Source organism: Ranitomeya imitator, chromosome 2 (genome assembly GCF_032444005.1).
Source record: "Ranitomeya imitator isolate aRanImi1 chromosome 2, aRanImi1.pri, whole genome shotgun sequence".
NCBI lineage: Eukaryota > Metazoa > Chordata > Amphibia > Anura > Dendrobatidae > Ranitomeya > Ranitomeya imitator.
In genome coordinates this window covers 553,777,138-553,796,398 of record NC_091283.1, presented here as the reverse complement: position 1 = coordinate 553,796,398, position 19,261 = coordinate 553,777,138, and the positions used below count along the sequence as shown (strand labels likewise).

At 45.0% G+C, this 19,261-nt stretch overlaps 1 protein-coding gene across 1 annotated transcript in view; it reads right to left on the bottom strand.

Annotated features, from left to right (window-relative positions):
- SAMHD1 (SAM and HD domain containing deoxynucleoside triphosphate triphosphohydrolase 1) overlaps positions 1–17,574 on the bottom strand; it is a 187,914-nt gene extending 170,340 nt beyond the window's left edge. Inside the window, exon 1 of the mRNA XM_069751984.1 lies at positions 17,323–17,574. Within this exon, the coding sequence (XP_069608085.1) occupies positions 17,323–17,509 (187 nt within the window). The 5' untranslated portion in view covers positions 17,510–17,574. The remainder of the gene's footprint in view (positions 1–17,322) is intronic.
- Between the last annotated feature and the right edge of the window lie 1,687 nt (positions 17,575–19,261).

The following is a 19,261-nucleotide window of genomic DNA, read 5'->3' as shown; positions in this document are numbered from 1 at the left end:
TGACTTTTGTGTTGGCTTTTTGATCACTCTCTGAGCCAACAGATTTGGACACTGGTGTTTTTTGGGATCGTTTACCAAATTTTCTTGTGACATTTTCTTTACTGTCGTTCTCTGGTCCTTTATTTCACTCCATTAAATGATGAAGAGACCACTAGAATTGTTTCAATGAAATATTAAGGCAAAAGGGTCTAAAGTCATTCAGGCGTTTACTGGGTGTCTTGAATTGTAAAGCGCAGACAATATATTATTCTGGCATCTTTTTCCAAGCTGAAGATGCCAGAAGAATATACAGGTCACTCTTTTTGTCCATTTGGAGTTTTTGGAAGCCTGAGGCTGTTAAATGCATATATGACCATCCTTCTGAGCTTTCTGAAATGCATTTTCAATGGAGGAATGTGCCTGAGGAATGTAGTGCACAAACCCTAAGAAAATATATATATATATAATATATATATATATATATATATATATATATATATATATATATATATATATATATATATATATATATATATATATATATTTTTTTTATAAGGAGTTAGCGCATTTTCGCAAAATAATAAAAAGCTTTCACCTCATCATATAACATACTGAAAAACAGGAAAAGAGCAATGTCATTCAAAACTACAACTTGTCCTGCAAAGATCAAGCCCTCAAACGGCTATGTTGAGAGAAAAAAAAAAAGGTTATAATAATAATCATTTTTATTTATATAGCGCCAACATATTCCGCAGCAATTTACAATTAAGCCGGGACATGTACAAACAATACATTCGGTATGAGTTAAGACACTTTAAACATTGACATTAGGGGTGAGGTCCCTGCTCGCAAGCTTACAATCTACACAGAAATAGGGGGACACAATAGGTGAAAAGTGCTTGTTATTTCAGGTCTGGCTATTATAATAAATAGGGATTTTCATATGAAGCTGCATGATCCGATCATCAGCCCGTGTGTTTAAGTGCAATAGTCAAGTATCAAGTGCAGTTATCGTGTACATGGAGGGTGTGGAGACAGATGAGTAGTAGGGTGCAGATTCACATGCAGATAATATTTGGAAGGAGGGAACAGGACAAAGTTAGTTTACTGAGTAGTTGATGTGGTAGGCTTGTTTGAAGAGATGGGTTTTTTTAAAGCGCGCTTGAATAGGTCGGGGCTAGGTATCAGTCTGATCGTCTGGGGAAGTGCATTCCAGAGAGCTGGCACAGCACGAGAGAAGTCTTGGAGACGGAGGTGCGAGGTTCGGATTACGGGGGATGTTAGTCTTAGGTCATTTGTAGAACGGAGGGCACGTGTAGGGCGATAGACGGAGATGAGAGAGGAGATATAAGGTGGTGCAGAACTGTGGAGAGCTTTGTGGGTGAGAGAGAGGAGTTTATACTGGACCCTGTAGCGAATGGGTAGCCAGTGTAATGACTGGCACAAGATGGAGGCATCGGTGAAGCGGCTGGACAGAAATATGACCGATCAGAAGAGAGTTGCAGTAGTCCAGACGAGAATGAATAAGAGCGACAGTATGAGTCTTAGCAGTTTCAAAGGTGAGAAAAGGTCGGATTCTGGAGATGTTTTTAAGATGCAGGTGACAGGAGCGAGTGAGTAATCGGATATAGGGAGTAATGGAAAGTTTGGTGTCGAATATGACCCCAAAACAGTGGGCATGCTGCATGGGAGCAGGGCTGTGGAGTCGGTAAGCCACAGTTGCGACTCCGACTCCTGGATTTTATCAGGTTCTGACTCCGGCTCCGACTCTTTCATAAATGGCCAATTCGTAACAATAAATTTACTGTTGTCAAATATTAACATCGTGCTTATTCAGTTTCTCACCATCATATAAGTAATCAGACCACTTAGAGCAAAAACTATATTTATTAGAATACAATTAGAATATAGCAAATAACTTTTATAAACTTTTCTAAACTCTTGTAAGTAAATATGCAATAAACACTTATGCAGTTAAAAAGAAGAAATCTATAAATTGCCTCGGTCAGATCCTCCTTCATGGATGCCCTCAAATCTGATCTAATTATTTTGAGAGCAGAGAACAACCTCTCTACACCAACTTGGGTTGGTAGCAAAGCAGTAACCACTCGGGCAACATCTCTGACAATGTCAGGATACAGAGGAATCGCTTGTTGCACTGTTATTTTTGATGAACGGTCAAATTTCTCATTTTCTTCTAGTGCACATGAAAAAATTCTGCTGAAATGTACTGGCTGTGTTCTTTGATGGGGATGACTCTTCTATGCGGGAACGCTTTGCACGGTCCTTGTGATCCAAATATTTTTCGAAATTAAATTCTTCATCAGTTGATGAGGGTGAAGATGTGGCAGGACGACCAAATTCTTCTTGTTCCTCCTGACTGTTCTGCAACCCTTTCATCCTTACTGCTATTTCAAACAGAGCTTCTTTTCCCTTAGTTAGCTGTTGATCATCTAGAAGAATCCGATACATTGGGTCTACATAAACAGCTGCCAAAAGAATGTTATTTTGTAATAGTAGCTCCTCTCTCCCTTTCATTGTTTTAGCAATGCCACTTGCAATTAACCCTCCTCTTTGGGACAGGCGAAACATCAGGTTCTTCCACTCCTTTAAGAAAATACCTGGAGTAAAGTCCTCTGCTTGTAATTTTTTAGTCACTGTAAATGGGTGCTCTAGCAAGTTTTCCAGCTCAGTCACCTGATTCCACTGACTTTCATTTAGCGTCAGTTGAGGATTAGCCATGTGTACAAGAAAGGTTTTCAGTTCAACCAAGCGCTGAATCATTAAGTACTGCCCCATCGTGTGGCTTGATCAATAATTGCCCCTTTTCCAGCACGTCTCTTCAAAATTGAGTCAACTTTAGGGGTTCTGGCAACAGTAGCCAATTTTCTCACCTTGCCAATCAGTGCAGCAGCATGTCCTTCTTGCAGACTGTCTCTCATAGCCAGCTGTAGCGTATGCACAACACAGCGCATGTGATGAATGAAAGAACGTATTGACAGTTTCAACAAGATCATCTAAACTATCATGTTGCTGTTCATCTGAAGCAACTTCAGTTTGCTCCTCAGTTACAATACTGTGTTCCTCTATTTCAAACATTTCTGTGTCTGTGGACCCAGTATGTTCTTCTAGCTGCTGGTCACCATCATTACTCTCATTCATTAGCTTAATAGTACTTATTATATTTGAAGCATTGTCAGTTATGACAGAAAGAACTTGCTCTTTTTTAAGTTCATAGTCTTGCAGAACCTTTTCCACCAAGTCCTGGAGATACTCACTGGTGTGATGAGCTTTGGTGTCTTTTACTGCCAATGTCTTGGTAACTATTTCATTTTTGTCACAAACAAATCAGACATTGATGGCAAAATAGTTCACTCTGTGACGTGTGCAGGCATCCATTTTAAGAAACAGAAAGCATCCCTTGAGAGTTTTTTTAAGTTCTTCCTTTTGTTTAACCCCTTAGCGACCGCCGATACGCCTTTTAACGGCGGCCGCTAAGGGTACTTAAACCACAGCGCCGTTAATTAACGGCGCTGTGGAAAAAGTAAATAGCGCCCCCCAGAGGCCGATTTTCTCCGGGGTCTCGGCTGCCGGGGGTAGCCGAGACCCCAGAGAACATGATTCGGGGGGGTTTTAACCCTCCCCGCATTTGCGATCGCCGGTAATTAACCGTTTACCGGCGATCGCAAAAAAAAAAAAAAAAAAAAAAAACGCAATCTCTTTTTAATTTCTCTGTCCTCCGATGTGATCGCACATCGGAGGACAGAGAAAAGGGGTCCCAGGTGGCCCCCCAATACTCACCTAGCTCCCCCGATGCTCCTCGTGTCTCCCAGTGGGCGCCGCCATCTTCAAAATGGCGGGCGCATGCGCAGTGCGCCCGCCGGCCGGCACCGGGAGAATCTTTGGGGTCTCGGCTGCCGGGGGTAGCCGAGACCCCAAAGAGCATGATCGGGGTCGGTATTACCGACACCTGTTTTGCGATCGCCGGTAATTAACTGTTTACCGGCGACCGCAAAAAAAAAAAAGTAAAGTGTAATTCTCTGTCCTCTGATGTGATCGCACATCAGAGGACAGAGAAATAGGGGGATTCGGGGACCCTAGTATACTCACCTAGGTCCCTGGATCCTCTTGCTGCTCCTCCTGGCCGCCGGCATAAGAAAATGGCGAGCGCATGCCCAGTGCGCCCGCCATCTGTCTCCATCTGCCGGCCGGCAGGAGAACAGCAGTTGGGGCTAAAATTAGGGGTAGGGTTAGGGGTAGGGTTAGGGGTAGGGGTAGGGTTGGGGCTAGGGTTGGGGCTAAATTTAGGGTTAGGGTTGGGGCTAAATTTAGGGTTAGGGTTGGGGCTAAATTTAGGGTTAGGCTTCTTTCACACTTACGTCGGTACGGGGCCGTCGCAATGCGTCGGCCCGACATACCGACGCACGTTGTGAAAATTGTGCACAACGTGGGCAGCAGCTGTAGTTTTTCAAAGCATCCGCTGCCCAATCTATGTCCTGGGGAGGAGGGGGCGGAGTTACGGCCACGCATGCGCGGTCAGAAATGGCGGATGCGACGTACAAAAAAAGTTTCATTGAACGTTTTTTTGTGCCGACGCTCCGCCAAAACACAACTGATCCAGTGCACGACGGACGCGACGTGTGGCCATCCGTCACGATCCGTCGGCAATACAAGTCTATGGGCAAAAAACGCATCCTGCGGGCACATTTGCAGGATCTGTTTCTTGTCCAAAACGACGGATTGCGACGGAATGCCAAACGACGCAAGTGTGAAAGTAGCCTTAGGGCTAGGGTTAGGGTTGGGGCTAAAGTTAGGGCTAGGGTTGGGGCTAAAGTTAGGGTTAGAGCTGGGATTAGGGTTAGGGTTTGGATTAGGGTTGGTATTAGGGTTAGGGTTGGCATTAGGGTTACGCTTGGGATTAGGGTTAAGGTTAGGGTTGTGATTAGGGGTGTATTGGGATTAGGGTTAGGTTTGAGGTTAGGGTTGAGATTAGGATTAGGGGTGTGTTGGATTTAGGGTTTTGATTAGGGTTATGGTTAGGGTTGACATTAGGGTCTTTTTGGGGTAGGGGTTGTGATTATGGTTAGGGTTAGTGATTAGGATTATGGATCAGGTTGGGGTTAGGGGTGTGTTGGGGTTAGGGTTGTGTTGGGGTTAGGGTTGGAGCTAGAATTGGGGGGTTTCCACTGTTTAGGTACATCAGGGGGTCTCCAAACACGACAGCCAATTTTGCGCTCAAAAAGTCAAATGGTGCTCCCTCCCTTCTGAGCTCTGCCGTGCGCCCAAACAGTGGGTTACCCCCACATATGGGGCATCAGCGTACTCAGGATAAATTGGACAACAACTTCTGGGGTCCAATTTCTCTTGTTACGCTTGTGAAAATAAAAACTTGGGGGCTAAAAAATCTTTTTTGTGGAAAAAAAAAATATTTTTTATTTTCACGGCTCTGCATTATAAACTTCTGTGAAGCACTTGGGCATTCAAGGTTCTCACGACACATCTAGATAAGTTCCATGGGGGGTCTAGTTTCCAAAATGGGGTCACTTGTGGGGGATTTCTACTGTTTAGGCACATCAGGGGCACTCCAAACGCGACATGGCGTCCGATCTCAATTCCAGCCAATTCTACATTGAAAAAGTAAAACGGCACTCTTTCTCTTCCAAGCTCTGCGGTGCGCCCAAACAGTGGTTTACCCCCACATATTGGGTATCGACGTACTCAGGAGAAATTGCACAACAACTTTAGTGGTCTAATTTCTCCTGTTACCCTTGTGATAATAAAAATTTGTGGGCAAAAAGATCATTTTTGTAGAAAAAATTCGATTTTCTTTTTTTTCACGGCTCTACATTATAAACTTCTGTGAAGCACATGGGGATTCAAAGTGCTCACCACACATCTAGATATGTTCCTTAAGGGGTCTAGTTTCCAAAATGGGGTCACTTGTGGGGGGTTTCCACTGTTTAGGCACATAAGGGGCTCTCCAAACGCGACATGGCGTCCAATCTCAATTCCAGCCAATTCTACATTGAAAAAGTAAAACGGCACTCCTTCACTTCCAAGCTCTGCGGTGCGCCCAAACAGTGGTTTACCCCCACATATGGGGTATTGGCGTATTCAGGAGAAATTGCATAACAACATTTATGGTTACATTTCTGTTTTTACACTTGTGAAAATAAAAAAAATGGTTCTGAATTAAGAGGTTTGCAAAAAAAAGTTAAATGTTCATTTTTTCCTTCCACATTGTTTCAGTTCCTGTGAAGCACGTAAAGGGTTAATAAACTTCTTGAATGTGGTTTTGAGAACCTTGAGGGGTGTAGTTTTTAGAATGGTGTCACACTTCATTATTTTCTATCATATAGACCCCTCAAAATGACTTCAAATGTGATGTGGTCCCTAAAAAAAAATGGTGTTGTAAAAATGAGAAATTGCTGGTCAACTTTTAACCCTTATAACTCCCTAACAAAAAAAAAATTTTGTTTCCAAAATTGTGCTGATGTAAAGTAGACATGTGGGAAATGTTATTTATTAACTATTTTTCATGCTATATCTCTCTGATTTAAGGGCATAAAAATACAAAGTTTGAAAATTGCAAAATTTTAAAAATTTTCGCCATATTTCCGTTTTTTTCATAAATAATCGCAAGTAATATCGAAGAAATGTTACCACTAACATGAAGTACAATATGTCCCGAAAAAACAATCTCAGAATCAGCGGGATCCGTTGAAGCGTTCCAGAGTTATAACCTCATAAAGTGACAGTGGTCAGAATTGCAAAAATTGGCCTGGTCATTAAGTACCAAATTGGCTCTGTCACTAAGGGGTTAAAAGCTTCTTCGATTACTAATACTCTCTCTCTCTCTCCAGAGAAACACCAAGCTTGCGGGCCATTTCCCCATTCAGACACATAAAAGCTGGTCGTGAAAATAATGAAATAGGCACACTATCCTTTACAACAAGCTCTATGATCTGTTTTTTAAATGTATCTACTGTCATTGTCACAGTAACTTTGTCACTGACAAAATATCTTGCAACTGATGGCTGCAAAGTTCTCTGCTCCTTTGTATGGCTGGAAGAGCTGAGCACTGGTTCATTGGTTTGGATGCAGTCTGTGCTCTGCTTTACGGCCTGCCGGCGCTTACACAGTGCAAGGAAGCTGAGGCCGGGGGACAGACACCGGAATGTAAGTATGTACTGTGTTTTTTTCAACTTTTACAATGGTAACCAGGGTAAACATTGGGTTACTAAGCGGCCCTGTGCTTAGTAACCCGATGTTTACCCTGGTTACCCGGGGACTTCGGCATCATTGGTCGCTGGAGAGCTGTCTGTGTGACAGCTCTCCAGCGACCACACAACGACCTAAACAGCGACGCTGCAGCGATCGGCATCGTTGTCTATATCGCTGAAGCGTCGCTAAATGTGACAGTACCTTAAAGGGACACTGTCACCTGAATTTGGAGGGAACAATCTTCAGCCATGGAGGCGGGGTTTTGGGGTTTTTGATTCACCCTTTCCTTACCCACTGGCTGCATGCTGGCTGCAATATTGGATTGAAGTTCATTCTCTGTCCTCCATAGTACACGCCTGCGCAAGGCAAGATTGCCTTGTGCAGGCATGTACTACGGAGGACAGAGAATGAACTTCAATCCAATATTGCAGCCAGCATGCAGGTGTGTACTATGGAGGACAGAGAATGAACTTCAATCCAATATTGCAGCCAGCATGCAGCCAGCGGGTAAGGAAAGGGTGAATCAAAAACCCCAAAACCCCGCCTCCATGGCTGAAGATTGTTCCCTCCAAATTCAGGAGACAGTGTCCCTTTAAGGGTAGGGGTGATGTCGGGGGAAGAAGTGTATAATTGGGTGTCATCAACATAGAGAGGATACTGGAACCCAAATCTGCTGATTGTTTGTCCAAAAGGGGCCGTGTAAAGAGAGAAGAGGAGGGGGCCTAGGACTGAGCCTTGCGGAACTCCGATAGTAAGGGGACGAGGAGAGGAAGAGGAACCAATGCTGAACAAGGCCATAAAACAGTGGGGAAAGAGAAAAATAGCTTTGAACACTTTAAAACAGAAACCAAAAAGAGAGAGAAAAAAAAAAAAAAAAAAAAAAAAACAAAAGCACCACAGGAGTGATGGATGAAATACCATGAAAATAGCTTGCTAGATATGGTAAGGTTATGGCTCTTGAAAGAAGGGGAGGCAGAAGTCAATATTACATGCAGTGGGATTCGGAATAATAATGATAATAAATATATTAGCAAATTTAGGTCGAAGATTGCAGAGATCACATATGCATGTATTTCAGAGTAAAGGATAACTCCTATCACTTCTACATCAGACGATAATTAGATGACACGACATCCGAGTCTTGCTGGGACTCAGTATAGGACACTTGCATGATACCTGCCAATCACGCACGTGTTCCAGACGTTATCAGTGGATGTGACGTCAACGGCCTTGCTCAATTCCCAATACAGAAGTGAACTGAGTGCTAACACATTTGAAAAAAATGAAAATTATAGAAAATGTATGCAAACCAAGGAGTGTCATGAGGGTGAAAAGGAGAGTGAGGGAAGCGTGCGTATCCAACCGTCTCAAGATTATGCTGGAACTATTGACAATAGCATTTAGGGGGTTAATAAATAAACAGTGATCTTTCCTGTAAAAGCAGCTGTACAAGAAAAGCAAGGTCACAGGGATCTGCCCTGTCTTTTGGCACCAGTACATACATAAAGGGAACCTGCCTTGTCCAGAAATGCTGTTAGCATGCAAATATACAGGTGCTTCTCACAAAATTAGAATATTTCAGTTCTTCAATACAAAAAGTGAAACTCATTATATAGAGTCATTGCAAACAGAGTGATCTATTTCAAGTATTTCTGTTAATGTTGATGATTATCGCTTACAGTCACTGAAAAATTAAAATAATTAACAAAAAAAACCTGCAAAGGCTTCCTATGTGTTTAAAAAGGTCCTTAGTTTGTTCCAGGAGGCTCCACAATCATGGGGAACGCTGCTGATTTGACAGATGTCCAGAAGGCAGTTATTGACACACTTCACAAGGAGGGTAAGCCACAAAAGGCCATTGCTAAAGAAACTAGCTGTTCAGAGTGCTGCATCCAAGCATTTTAATTGACTGTTGAGTGGAAGGAAAAAGGTGAACGAGTAATCGGGATAAACGCAGCCTTGAAAGGATTGTTAAGACATGGCCATTCAAAAATTTGGGGGGGGGGGAAGAGTCACAAGGAGTGGACTGGATTGCTGCTGGAGTCATTGCTTCAAGAGCCATCACGCACAGATGTACCCAGGACATGGGCTACAAGTGTTGCATTCCTTGTCAAGCCACTCATGACCAATAGATAACGCCACAAGTGGCATTTACTGTGCTTGATTGGTCAGCAAACTCGCCTGACCTTAACCCCATAGAGAATCTATGGGGTATTGTCAAGAGGAACATGAGAGACACCAGACCCAACAATGCAGATGAGCTGAATGCTGCTATCAAAGCAACCTGGGCTTCCATAACACCTCAGCAGTGCAACAGACTGATCGCCACCATGCCACGCTGTATTGGTGCAGCAACTGATGCAAAAGGAGCCCCGACCAAGTATTGAGTGCATTTACTGAACATACAATTTCAGTAGGCCAACATTTCGGATTTTAAAATCATTTTTCAAGCTGGTGTTATAAAGTATTCTAATTGAGTGAGATAATGACTTTTGGGTTTTCATTGGCTGTAAGCCATAATCAACATTAACAGAAATAAACACTTGAAATAGATCACTCTGTTTGTAATGTATATAAATATATTACATGAGTTTCACTTTTGTATTGAAGAACTGAAATAAATTTACTTTTTGATGATATTCTAATTTTGTGAGAAGCATCTGTAGCGTTAATCTGTAGGTTAAGGGTATGTGCACATGTCAGTATTTCTTCCAGACTTGCAGAAAATTCCAGAAGAAAACCGGAAAAATCCGCAAAATTAATGAACATGATGCGTTTTTTTACGGAAAAAAATGCATCATGTGCACAAAAATTGCAGAATGCATTATAATTGATGGGATGCATATGTATGCGTTTATATCGTGCTTTTATAGCGAAAAAAAACACAAAAAAAGCAACGTGTGCACACAGTCTAATAGTATTACAATGCTATACTGAAAGTGCAACTGCAGGGAGAAAATTAATTTTATTCTTCCCGAGAGCCGTCGGCTTTCAACCATAAAAAAAATATAAAATAAAAAAATGGCAGAAACAGATATTCACCGATCACAGCACTGAGAGGCAGATATATGGTAAGCTCAGCCCTTGCACTTTGACAGCGAGTTCTTGCAGTGCATGTGGGCACAGTAAGCTATCAGTGCCAAAGCCAAGATCACTGTATACTGAGCTTTTCATATACCGTATATGGATTTTGTGTATATGGATTTTGTTGAAAGATTTCTGCAACTGAACATCAGTTCTGTTCAACAGAATGGGTAAATCACATATGTGAAAAAAACAAGACCTATGAAAGAGGCTTTAGGGTGCAATTACACTTGCCAAATTATGCCATTAAAACAGTTGATCAGCTATGTTTGCCAATTGGTAGTCTTGTGCTAGCATTTTTAGGCGGTGTGCACACCTTGCGTTTTTTCTGGGGGGGGTTCAGTGCAGATGATGCAAAACCTGAAGGGTTTTCTGATGCCAGAAAAGTGAATGAGAATCCTGATGTCTCGTGCACACGTTGCTTATTTGTGACATGCAGATCGAAATCTGCAGCATGTCACTTTTTCAGAGTTTTGGCTGCAGATTTTACCAATTCTAATAAGATTGGAAAAATCTGCACCAAATACGCAAGTAAAAATCGTGTGTTTATTTGCCACTGCATTTTTTCTGCACCAAGTTCTTAATGTGTGCATATAGCTTAACCCCTTTACCCCCAAGGGTGGTTTGCATGTTATGGACCGGGCCAATTTTTACAATTCTGACCACTGTCCCTTTATGAGGTTATAACTCTGGAACGCTTCAACGGATCCCGGTGATTGACATTGTTTTCTCGAGACATATTGTACTTCATGATAGTGGTAAAATTTCTTTGATATTACCTGCGTTTATTTGTGAAAAAAACGGAAATATGGCGAAAATTTTGAAAATTTCGCAATTTTCCAACTTTGAATTTTTTTGCAATTAAATCACAGAGATATGTCACACAAAATACTTAATAAGTAACATTTCCCACATGTCTACTTTACATCAGCACAATTTTGGAACCAAAATTTTTTTTTGTTAGGGAGTTATAAGGGTTTAAAGTTGACCAGCAATTTCTCATTTTTACCACACCATTTTATTTTAGGGACCACATCTCATTTGAAGTCATTTTGAGGGGTCTATATGATAGAAAATACCCAAGTGTGACACCATTCTAAAAACTGCACCCCTCAAGGTGCTCAAAACCACATTCAAGAAGTTTATTAACCCTTCAGGTGTTTCACAGGAATTTTTGGAATGTTTAAATAAAAATGAACATTTAACTTTTTTTAACAAAAAATTTACTGCAGCTCCAATTTGTTTTATTTTACCAAGGGTTACAGGAGAAAATGGACCCCAAACCTTGTTGTACAAGGTGTCCTGAGTACGCCGATACTCCATAAGTGGAGGTAAACCACTGTTTGGGCGCATGACAGAGCTTGGAAGTGAAGGAGCGCCATTTGACTTTTTAATGCAAAATTGACTGGAATTGAGATGGGACGCCATGTTGCGTTTGGAGAGCCACTGATGTGCCTAAACATTGAACCCCCCCACAAGTGACACCATTTTGGAAAGTAGACCCCCTAAGGAACTTATCTAGAGGTGTGGTGAGCACTTTGACCCACCAAGTGCTTCACAGAAGTTTATAATGCAGAGCCGTAAAAATAAAACAAAAAATTTTTTCCCACAAAAATTATTTTTAAGCTCCCAGTTTTGTATTTTCCCGAGGGTAACAGGAGAAATTGGACCCCAAAAGTTGTTGTGCAATTTGTCCTGAGTGCGCTGATACCCCATATGTGGGGGGGAACCACCATTTGGGCGCATGGGATGGCTCGGAAGGGAAGGAGTGCCATTTGGAATACAGACTTAGATGGAATGGTCTGCAGGCGTCACATTGCGTTTGCAGAGCCCCTAATGTACCTAAACATTAGAAACCCCCCACAAGTGACCCCATATTCGAAACTAGACCCCCCCACGAACTTATCTAGATGTGTTGTGAGAACTTTGAGCCCCCAAGTCTTTCACTACAGTTTATAACGCAGAGCCGTGAAAATAAAAAAAATCTTTTTTATTTTCCCACAAAAATTATTTTTTATCCCCCAGTTTTGTATTTTCCCAAGGGTAACAGGAGAAATTGGACCCCAAAAGTTGTTGTCCAATTTGTCCTGAGTACGCTGATACCCCATATGTTGGGGTAAACTCCTGTTTGAGCACACGGGAGAGCTCGGAAGGGAAGGAGCACTGTTTTACTTTTTCAACGCAGAATTGGCTGAAATTGAGATCAGACGCCATGCCGCGTTTGGAGAGCCCCTGATGTGTCTAAACAGTGGAAACCCCCCAATTATAACTGAAACCCTAATCCAAACACACCCCTAACCCTAATTCCAACGGTAACCCTAACCACACCTCTAACCCAGACACACCCCTAACCCTAATTTCAACCCTATTCCCAACCGCAAATGTAATCCAAACCCTAACCCTAACTTTAGCCCCAACCCTAACTGTAGCCTTAACCCTAACTGTTTCCTTAACCCTAGCCCTAACCCTAGCCCTAACCCTAATGGGAAAATGGAAATAAATACATTTTTTTATTTTTTTTATTTTTCCCTAACTAAGGGGGTGATGAAGGGGGGTTGGATTTACTTTTATAGCGGGTTTCTAGCGGATTTTTATGATTGGCAGCCGTCACACACTGAAAGACGCTTTTTATTGCAAAAAATATTTTTTGCGTTACCACATTTGAGAGCTATAATTTTTCCATATTTGAGTCCACAGAGTCATGTGAGGTCTTGTTTTTTGCGGGACGAGTTGACGTTTTTATTGGTAACATTTTCGGGCACGTGACTTTTTTTATCGCTTTTTATTCCGATTTTTGTGAGGCAGAATGACCAAAAACCAGCTATTCATGAATTTCTTTTGGGAGAGGCGTTTATACCGTTCCGCGTTTGGTAAAATTGATAAAGCAGTTTTGTTCTTCGGGTCAGTACGATTACAGCGATACCGCATTTATATCATTTTTTTATGTTTTGGCGCTTTTATATGATAAAAACTATTTTATAGAAAAAATAATTATTTTTGCATCGCTTTATTCTGAGGACTATAACTTTTTTATTTTTTTGCTGATGTTGCTGTATTGCGGCTCGTTTTTTGCGGGACAAGATGACACTTTCAGCGGTACCATGGTTATTTATATCCGTCTTTTTGATCGTGTGTTATTCCACTTTTTGTTCGGCGGTATGATAATAAAGCGTTGTTTTTTGTCTCTTTTTTTTTTTCTTACGGTGTTTACTGAAGGGGTTAACTAGTGGGACAGTTTTATAGGTCGGGTCGTTACGGACGCGGCGATACTAAATGTGTACTTTTATTGTTTTTTTGTTTTGTTTTTTTTAGATAAAGAAATGTATTTATGGGAATAATATATTTATTTATTTTTTCATTATTTAGGTTTTTTTTTTTTTGATTTTTTTTTTTTACACACTTGTAAACATTTTTTATAACTTTTTTACTTTGTCCCAGTGGGGGACAATACAGATCGGTGATCTGACAGTTTGCACAGCACTCTGACAGATCACCGATCTGTCTGAGAGCAGTGCAGCGTTACCAAGAGCCTGCTCTGAGCAGGCACTTGGTAAGCCACCTCCCTCCCTGCAGGACTGGATCCGCGGCCATCTTGGATCCGGGACTTGCTGCAGGGAGGAAGGTAGGAGACCCCCGGAGCAACGCGATCACATCGCGTTGCTGCGGGGGTCTCAGGGAAGCACGCAGGGAGCCCCCTCCCTGCGCGATGCTTCCCTGCACCGCCGGCACATCGCGATCATGTTTGATCGCCGTGTGCCGGGGGTTAATGTGCCGGGGGCGGTCCGTGACCGCTCCTGGCACATAGTGTCGGATGTCAGCTGCGATAAGCAGCTGACACCCGGCCGCGATCGCCTATGACGTACTATTCCGTCCTTGGGAAGTAGGGCCCACCCCACATGGACGGAATAGTAAGTCTAATGGCAGAAAGGGGTTAAAGGGCCACTGTCACCCCCCTCCAGCCGTTATAAACTAAAAGAGCCACCTTGTGCAGCAGTAATGCTGCATTCTAACAAGGTGGCTCTTTTAGTTTTTGTTTCTGTTATTCCCACAATAAATGTATTTATAATTCTGCTGAAATACCTGTCTTTGTCCATGGAGGCGGGTCCGAAGCCTCCTCTTAGAAGGGCCCAACTGCCGTCACTCTTCTCTTATGTAGATTTTCGCCGCACCCTCAGCGCTGTTATTGTGTGAATTCTGCCTTGCGCAGGCGCATAGAGCATTATCCGTCCGAGCGCTGGTGCCGGGTTCCTTTCTGCGCCTGTGCGGTTAGTGCGGCCAGCCTGTTACTGAATCCCCGCCCCGCACTGTGTTATGCAGTATGCACAGTGCGGGGCTGGGATTTCTGGGCATGCGCACTGCGCTTGTCAGACGCTCCACAGGTCCCCTGCCTTCCAGCGTAGTTCTGTGCGGCTGTTCCAAACGTCGGCAAGGATACCTGTATATTCCGGCAACGCTGAAAGGCGGGGGACCTGGGTGAGCGTCTGAGAAGCGCAGTGCAGTGCGCATGCCCAGGAATCCCAGCCCCGCACTGTGCATACTGCATAACACAGTGCGGGGCGGGGATTCAGTAACAGGGTGGCCGCACTGCCCGCACAGGCGCAGAACGGAACCCGGCACCAGCGCTAGGACGGCAAATGCTCTATGCGCCTGCGCAAGGCAGAAGAGCAGAGCGCAGGTGCCGGAATTCACACAATAACAGCGCTGAGGGGGTGGCGAAAATCTACACAAGAGATGACTGACGGCAGTTGGGCGCTTCTAAGAGGAGGCTTCAGTCCCGCCTCCATGGACAAAGACAGGTATTTCAGCAGAATTATAAATACATTTATTGTGGGAATAACAGAAACAAAAACTAAAAGAGCCACCTTGTTAGAATGCAGCATTACTGCTGCACAAGGTGGCTCTTTTAGTTTATAACGGCTGGAGGGGGGTGACAGTGGCCCTTTAAGGGTATGTGCACACGTTCAGGTTTTTTTGCTTTTTTTGTGATAAAAACGCTATAAAAACGCATACATATGCATCCTATAATTTAGAATGCATTCTGCAATTTTTGTTCACATGATGCTTTTTTCCGCGAAAAAAAACGCATCGCAGTAAAAAAAAAGATACATGTTCATTAATTTTGCGGATTTTTTGCGTTTTTCCCACTATATAATGCATCGGGAAAAAACGCCCAAAAAAGCGCCAAAAACTGTGAAAAAAAAACGCAAAAAAACGCATGTGGATTTCTGCCAGAAATGTCTGGTTTTTGTCAGGAAATTTCTGCTACAAATACTGACGTGTGCACATAGCCTTAAGACTGTCCAAGATCCCACATGCACAGAATGAATTGGCATAGGCTGTCATTGTTCTCGGCAGCATGCTGTTCAATCAGGATGATGCGCTGCCGAGAACAATGATTTTTAAGCCTGCTTAGAAATCATTTCACCTGGTAAACGATTGTTTGCTTACTGTATGTTAGGCGACTGGCAGCCTGTTTGCAAAGAGAATGAGTGATCCTAGTAATACTCAGTTATGATAATCGGCCAATGTAAATGCACGCTTACAGTATGCGCCAGGTCAATGGTCCTCTACCCAGGCTAATTACCGTAATGTTTCCCAACACAGAGAAATCTGAGGAGCTAAGATGAATGAGATTAAGGATATGTGCCCACGTAGGAAAAGAGGTGCAGAATTTTCTGCACAAAATCCGCATCCCCTGGCAGAATCCGCAGCCATGGATTTGCCGCGTTTTTTATGCGGATTTTCTGCAGTTTTTGCCACTGCGGATTTTTAACATGGAGGGATGCAGAAAGGCTGCAGATCCGTACAAAAGAAGTGACATGCACTTATTTGAAATCAGCAGCAATTCCGCACTGAATTTTTTTTCCCATTGAATAACATTGTACTGTACATCACAGTGCGTTTCTGCGCAGAAAAATCCGCTGCAGATTCGCAGCAAATCCGCATCATGTGCACATAGCCTTAAGGTACCGTCACATTAAGTGACGCTGCAGCAATATAGACAACGATGCCGATCGCTGCAGCGTCGCTTGTGTGGTCGCTGTAGAGCTGTCACACAGACAGCTCTCCAGCGACGCCGGTCCCCTGGTAACCAGGGTAAACATCGGGTTACTAAGAGCAGGGCCGCGCTTAGTAACCCGATGTTTACCCTGGTTACCATTGTAAAAGTTAAAAAAAAAAAAAAACACTACATACTCACATTCCGATGTCTGTCACGTCCCCCGCCGTCACCTTCTCTGCTCTGTGTCAGCGCCGGCTGTAAAGCAGAGCACAGCGGTGACGTCACCGCTCTGCTTTACGGCCAGCGCTGATACAGTACAGGGAAGCTGACGGCGGGGGACGTGACAGACATCGGAATGTGAGTATGTAGTGTTTGTTTTTTTTACTTTTACAATGGTAACCAAGGTAAATATCGGGTTACTAAGCGCGGCCCTGTGTTTAGTAACCCGATGTTTACCCTGGTTACCCGGGGACTTCGGGATCGTTGAAGACAGTTTCAACGATGCTAAAGTTGTTCCCCTGATCGTTGGTCGCTGGAGAGAGCCGTCTGTGTGACAGCTCCCCAGCGACCACACAATGACTTACCAACGATCACGGCCAGGTCGTATCACTGGTCGTGATCGATGGTAAATCGTTTAGTGTAACGGTACCTTAACTTGTTTTTCTTATCTTTCATCGGCCAAACCTGGTGACAGGTTCCCTTTAAGCAGTAGTGAACAATTCTTGCAAACCCCTGCTTAGTCTAGACTTGGGAGTCCAGTGGGTGGAGTTATTACATGACTGATCTCTACCCTTGCTTGCAGTCATTCAGGACTGGGACCCCAGCCAGTTGGGTGAATGGGCCTCTGGTGTCCGGCACGTACACTTGTGCTCCATGTACCCAGCTGGTAATCCTGACTGGCCCCGAGTGCCTGACCCCGGCCACTTCACAGCCTGTGGTGATGGCAGATGGAGAGCCACAGCACGCATGCCCAGTGACCCCTCAGGAGCTGCACCACTGCTACACCCAGCATTCCCGGACAGCTGCATCCTCACCTCTGAATGCCTCCTGCACCTCTCCATGCCCCTGCCTCACCAGGAATAGGCACACGTCCTCCACATCCCAGGCCTCATAGTCCTCGCTCGCAGCCTCCTCCTCACACCTCGCTAGTTTCTTGGGGGTGACACAGTCGTTCTCCCGCACCGGGGAGGCCTCGTAGCGACCGCGCTTCATGCAGCTCATTCTGGCTGGTGTGGAGCAGCTGTGAGGAGGCACGGGGCTGTGAGAGGAGGAAGCCGGCAAGTGACGTCACGGCAGGAGCGCGCACCGAGAGCCTCACAGACCAGGCGGGAGCTCCGCCCCTCAGCGTGTGTGACTGACCGGCGGCTACTGCGGCGCCTAGTAACACTGTACATTACTGAGGGTGGAGGTCTGAGGGGGGCACCTTACCTTACTGCGGGGGACCGTCTGAGAGACGGCACCTTACATTACTGAGGGTGGAGGTCTGAGGGGGGCACCTTACCTTACTGCGGGGGTCTGAGGGGCGGCACCTTACATTACTGTGGGGTCTGAGGGGCGGCACCTTACCTTACTGCGGGGGACCGTCTGAGGGGCGGCACCTTACATTACTGAGGGTGGAGGTCTGAGGGGGGCACCTTACCTTACTGCGGGGGACCGTCTGAGGGACGGCACCTTACATTACTGAGGGTGGAGGTCTGAGGGGGGCACCTTACCTTACTGCGGGGGACCGTCTGAGGGACGGCACCTTACATTACTGAGGGTGGAGGTCTGAGGGGGGCACCTTACCTTACTGCGGGGGACCGTCTGAGGGACGGCACCTTACATTACTGAGGGTGGAGGTCTGAGGGGGGCACCTTACCTTACTGCGGGGGTCTGAGGGGCGGCACCTTACATTACTGTGGGGTCTGAGGGGCGGCACCTTACATCACTGGGGGGGTCTGAGGGGCGGCACTTTACATTACTGAGGGTTGGCAGCTTACATTACTGGGGGGGTCTGAGGGGTGACACCTTACAATTACTGGGGGGTCTGAGGGGCGGCACCTTACATCACTGGGGGGGGGTCTGAGGGGCGGCACTTTACATTACTGACGGTTGGCAGCTTACATTACTGGGGGGGTCTGAGGGGCGGCACCTTACATTACTGGGGGGTCTGAGGGGTGACACCTTACAATTACTGGGGGGTCTGAGGGGCGGCACCTTATATCACTGGGGGGGGGGTCTGAGGGGCGGCACCTTACATTACTGGGGGGTCTGAGGGGCGGCACCTTACATTACTGGGGAGTCTGAGGGGCGGCACTTTACATTACTGAGGGGTGGCACCTTACATTACTGAGGGGCGGCACCTTACATTACTGGGGGGTCTGAGGGGTGACACCTTACAATTACTGAGGGGCGGCACCTTACATTACTGGGGGGTCTGAGGGGCGGCACCTTACATCACTGGGGGGGTCTGAGGGGCGGCACCTTACATCACTGGGGGGGTCTGTTATGATCTGGTGGTTAGGAGCACCCGACCTGATAGTTAAACTCATACAGGACGAGCTCTGGGATGTGGGAGCTCTGCTGACCGCAAGCCCTAATCCTATCGCACACACTAGAAATAGCCGTGGAGCGCTCCTGACGCTCCCTAAGCGCCTCGTCACAGCCTAAGAGCTAGCTAGCCCTAGAGAAGAAAATAAAGCCTAGCTTCCTCAGAGAAATTCCCCAAAGGAATAGGCAGCCCCCCACATGTAATGACTGTGAGTAAAGATGAAAGTCACAAACGCAGAAATGAAATAGGTTTCAGCAAAGGGAGGCACGACTTACTAAATAGACAGAGGATAGGAAAGGAATCTTTGCGGTCAGCACAAAAACCTACAAAAGACCACGCAGAGTGTGCAAAAGGGTCCTCCGCACCGACTCACGGTGCGGGGGTGCCACCCTGCATCCCAGAGCTTCCAGCTAGCAAGACAAAATCAAGATAACCAGCTGGAC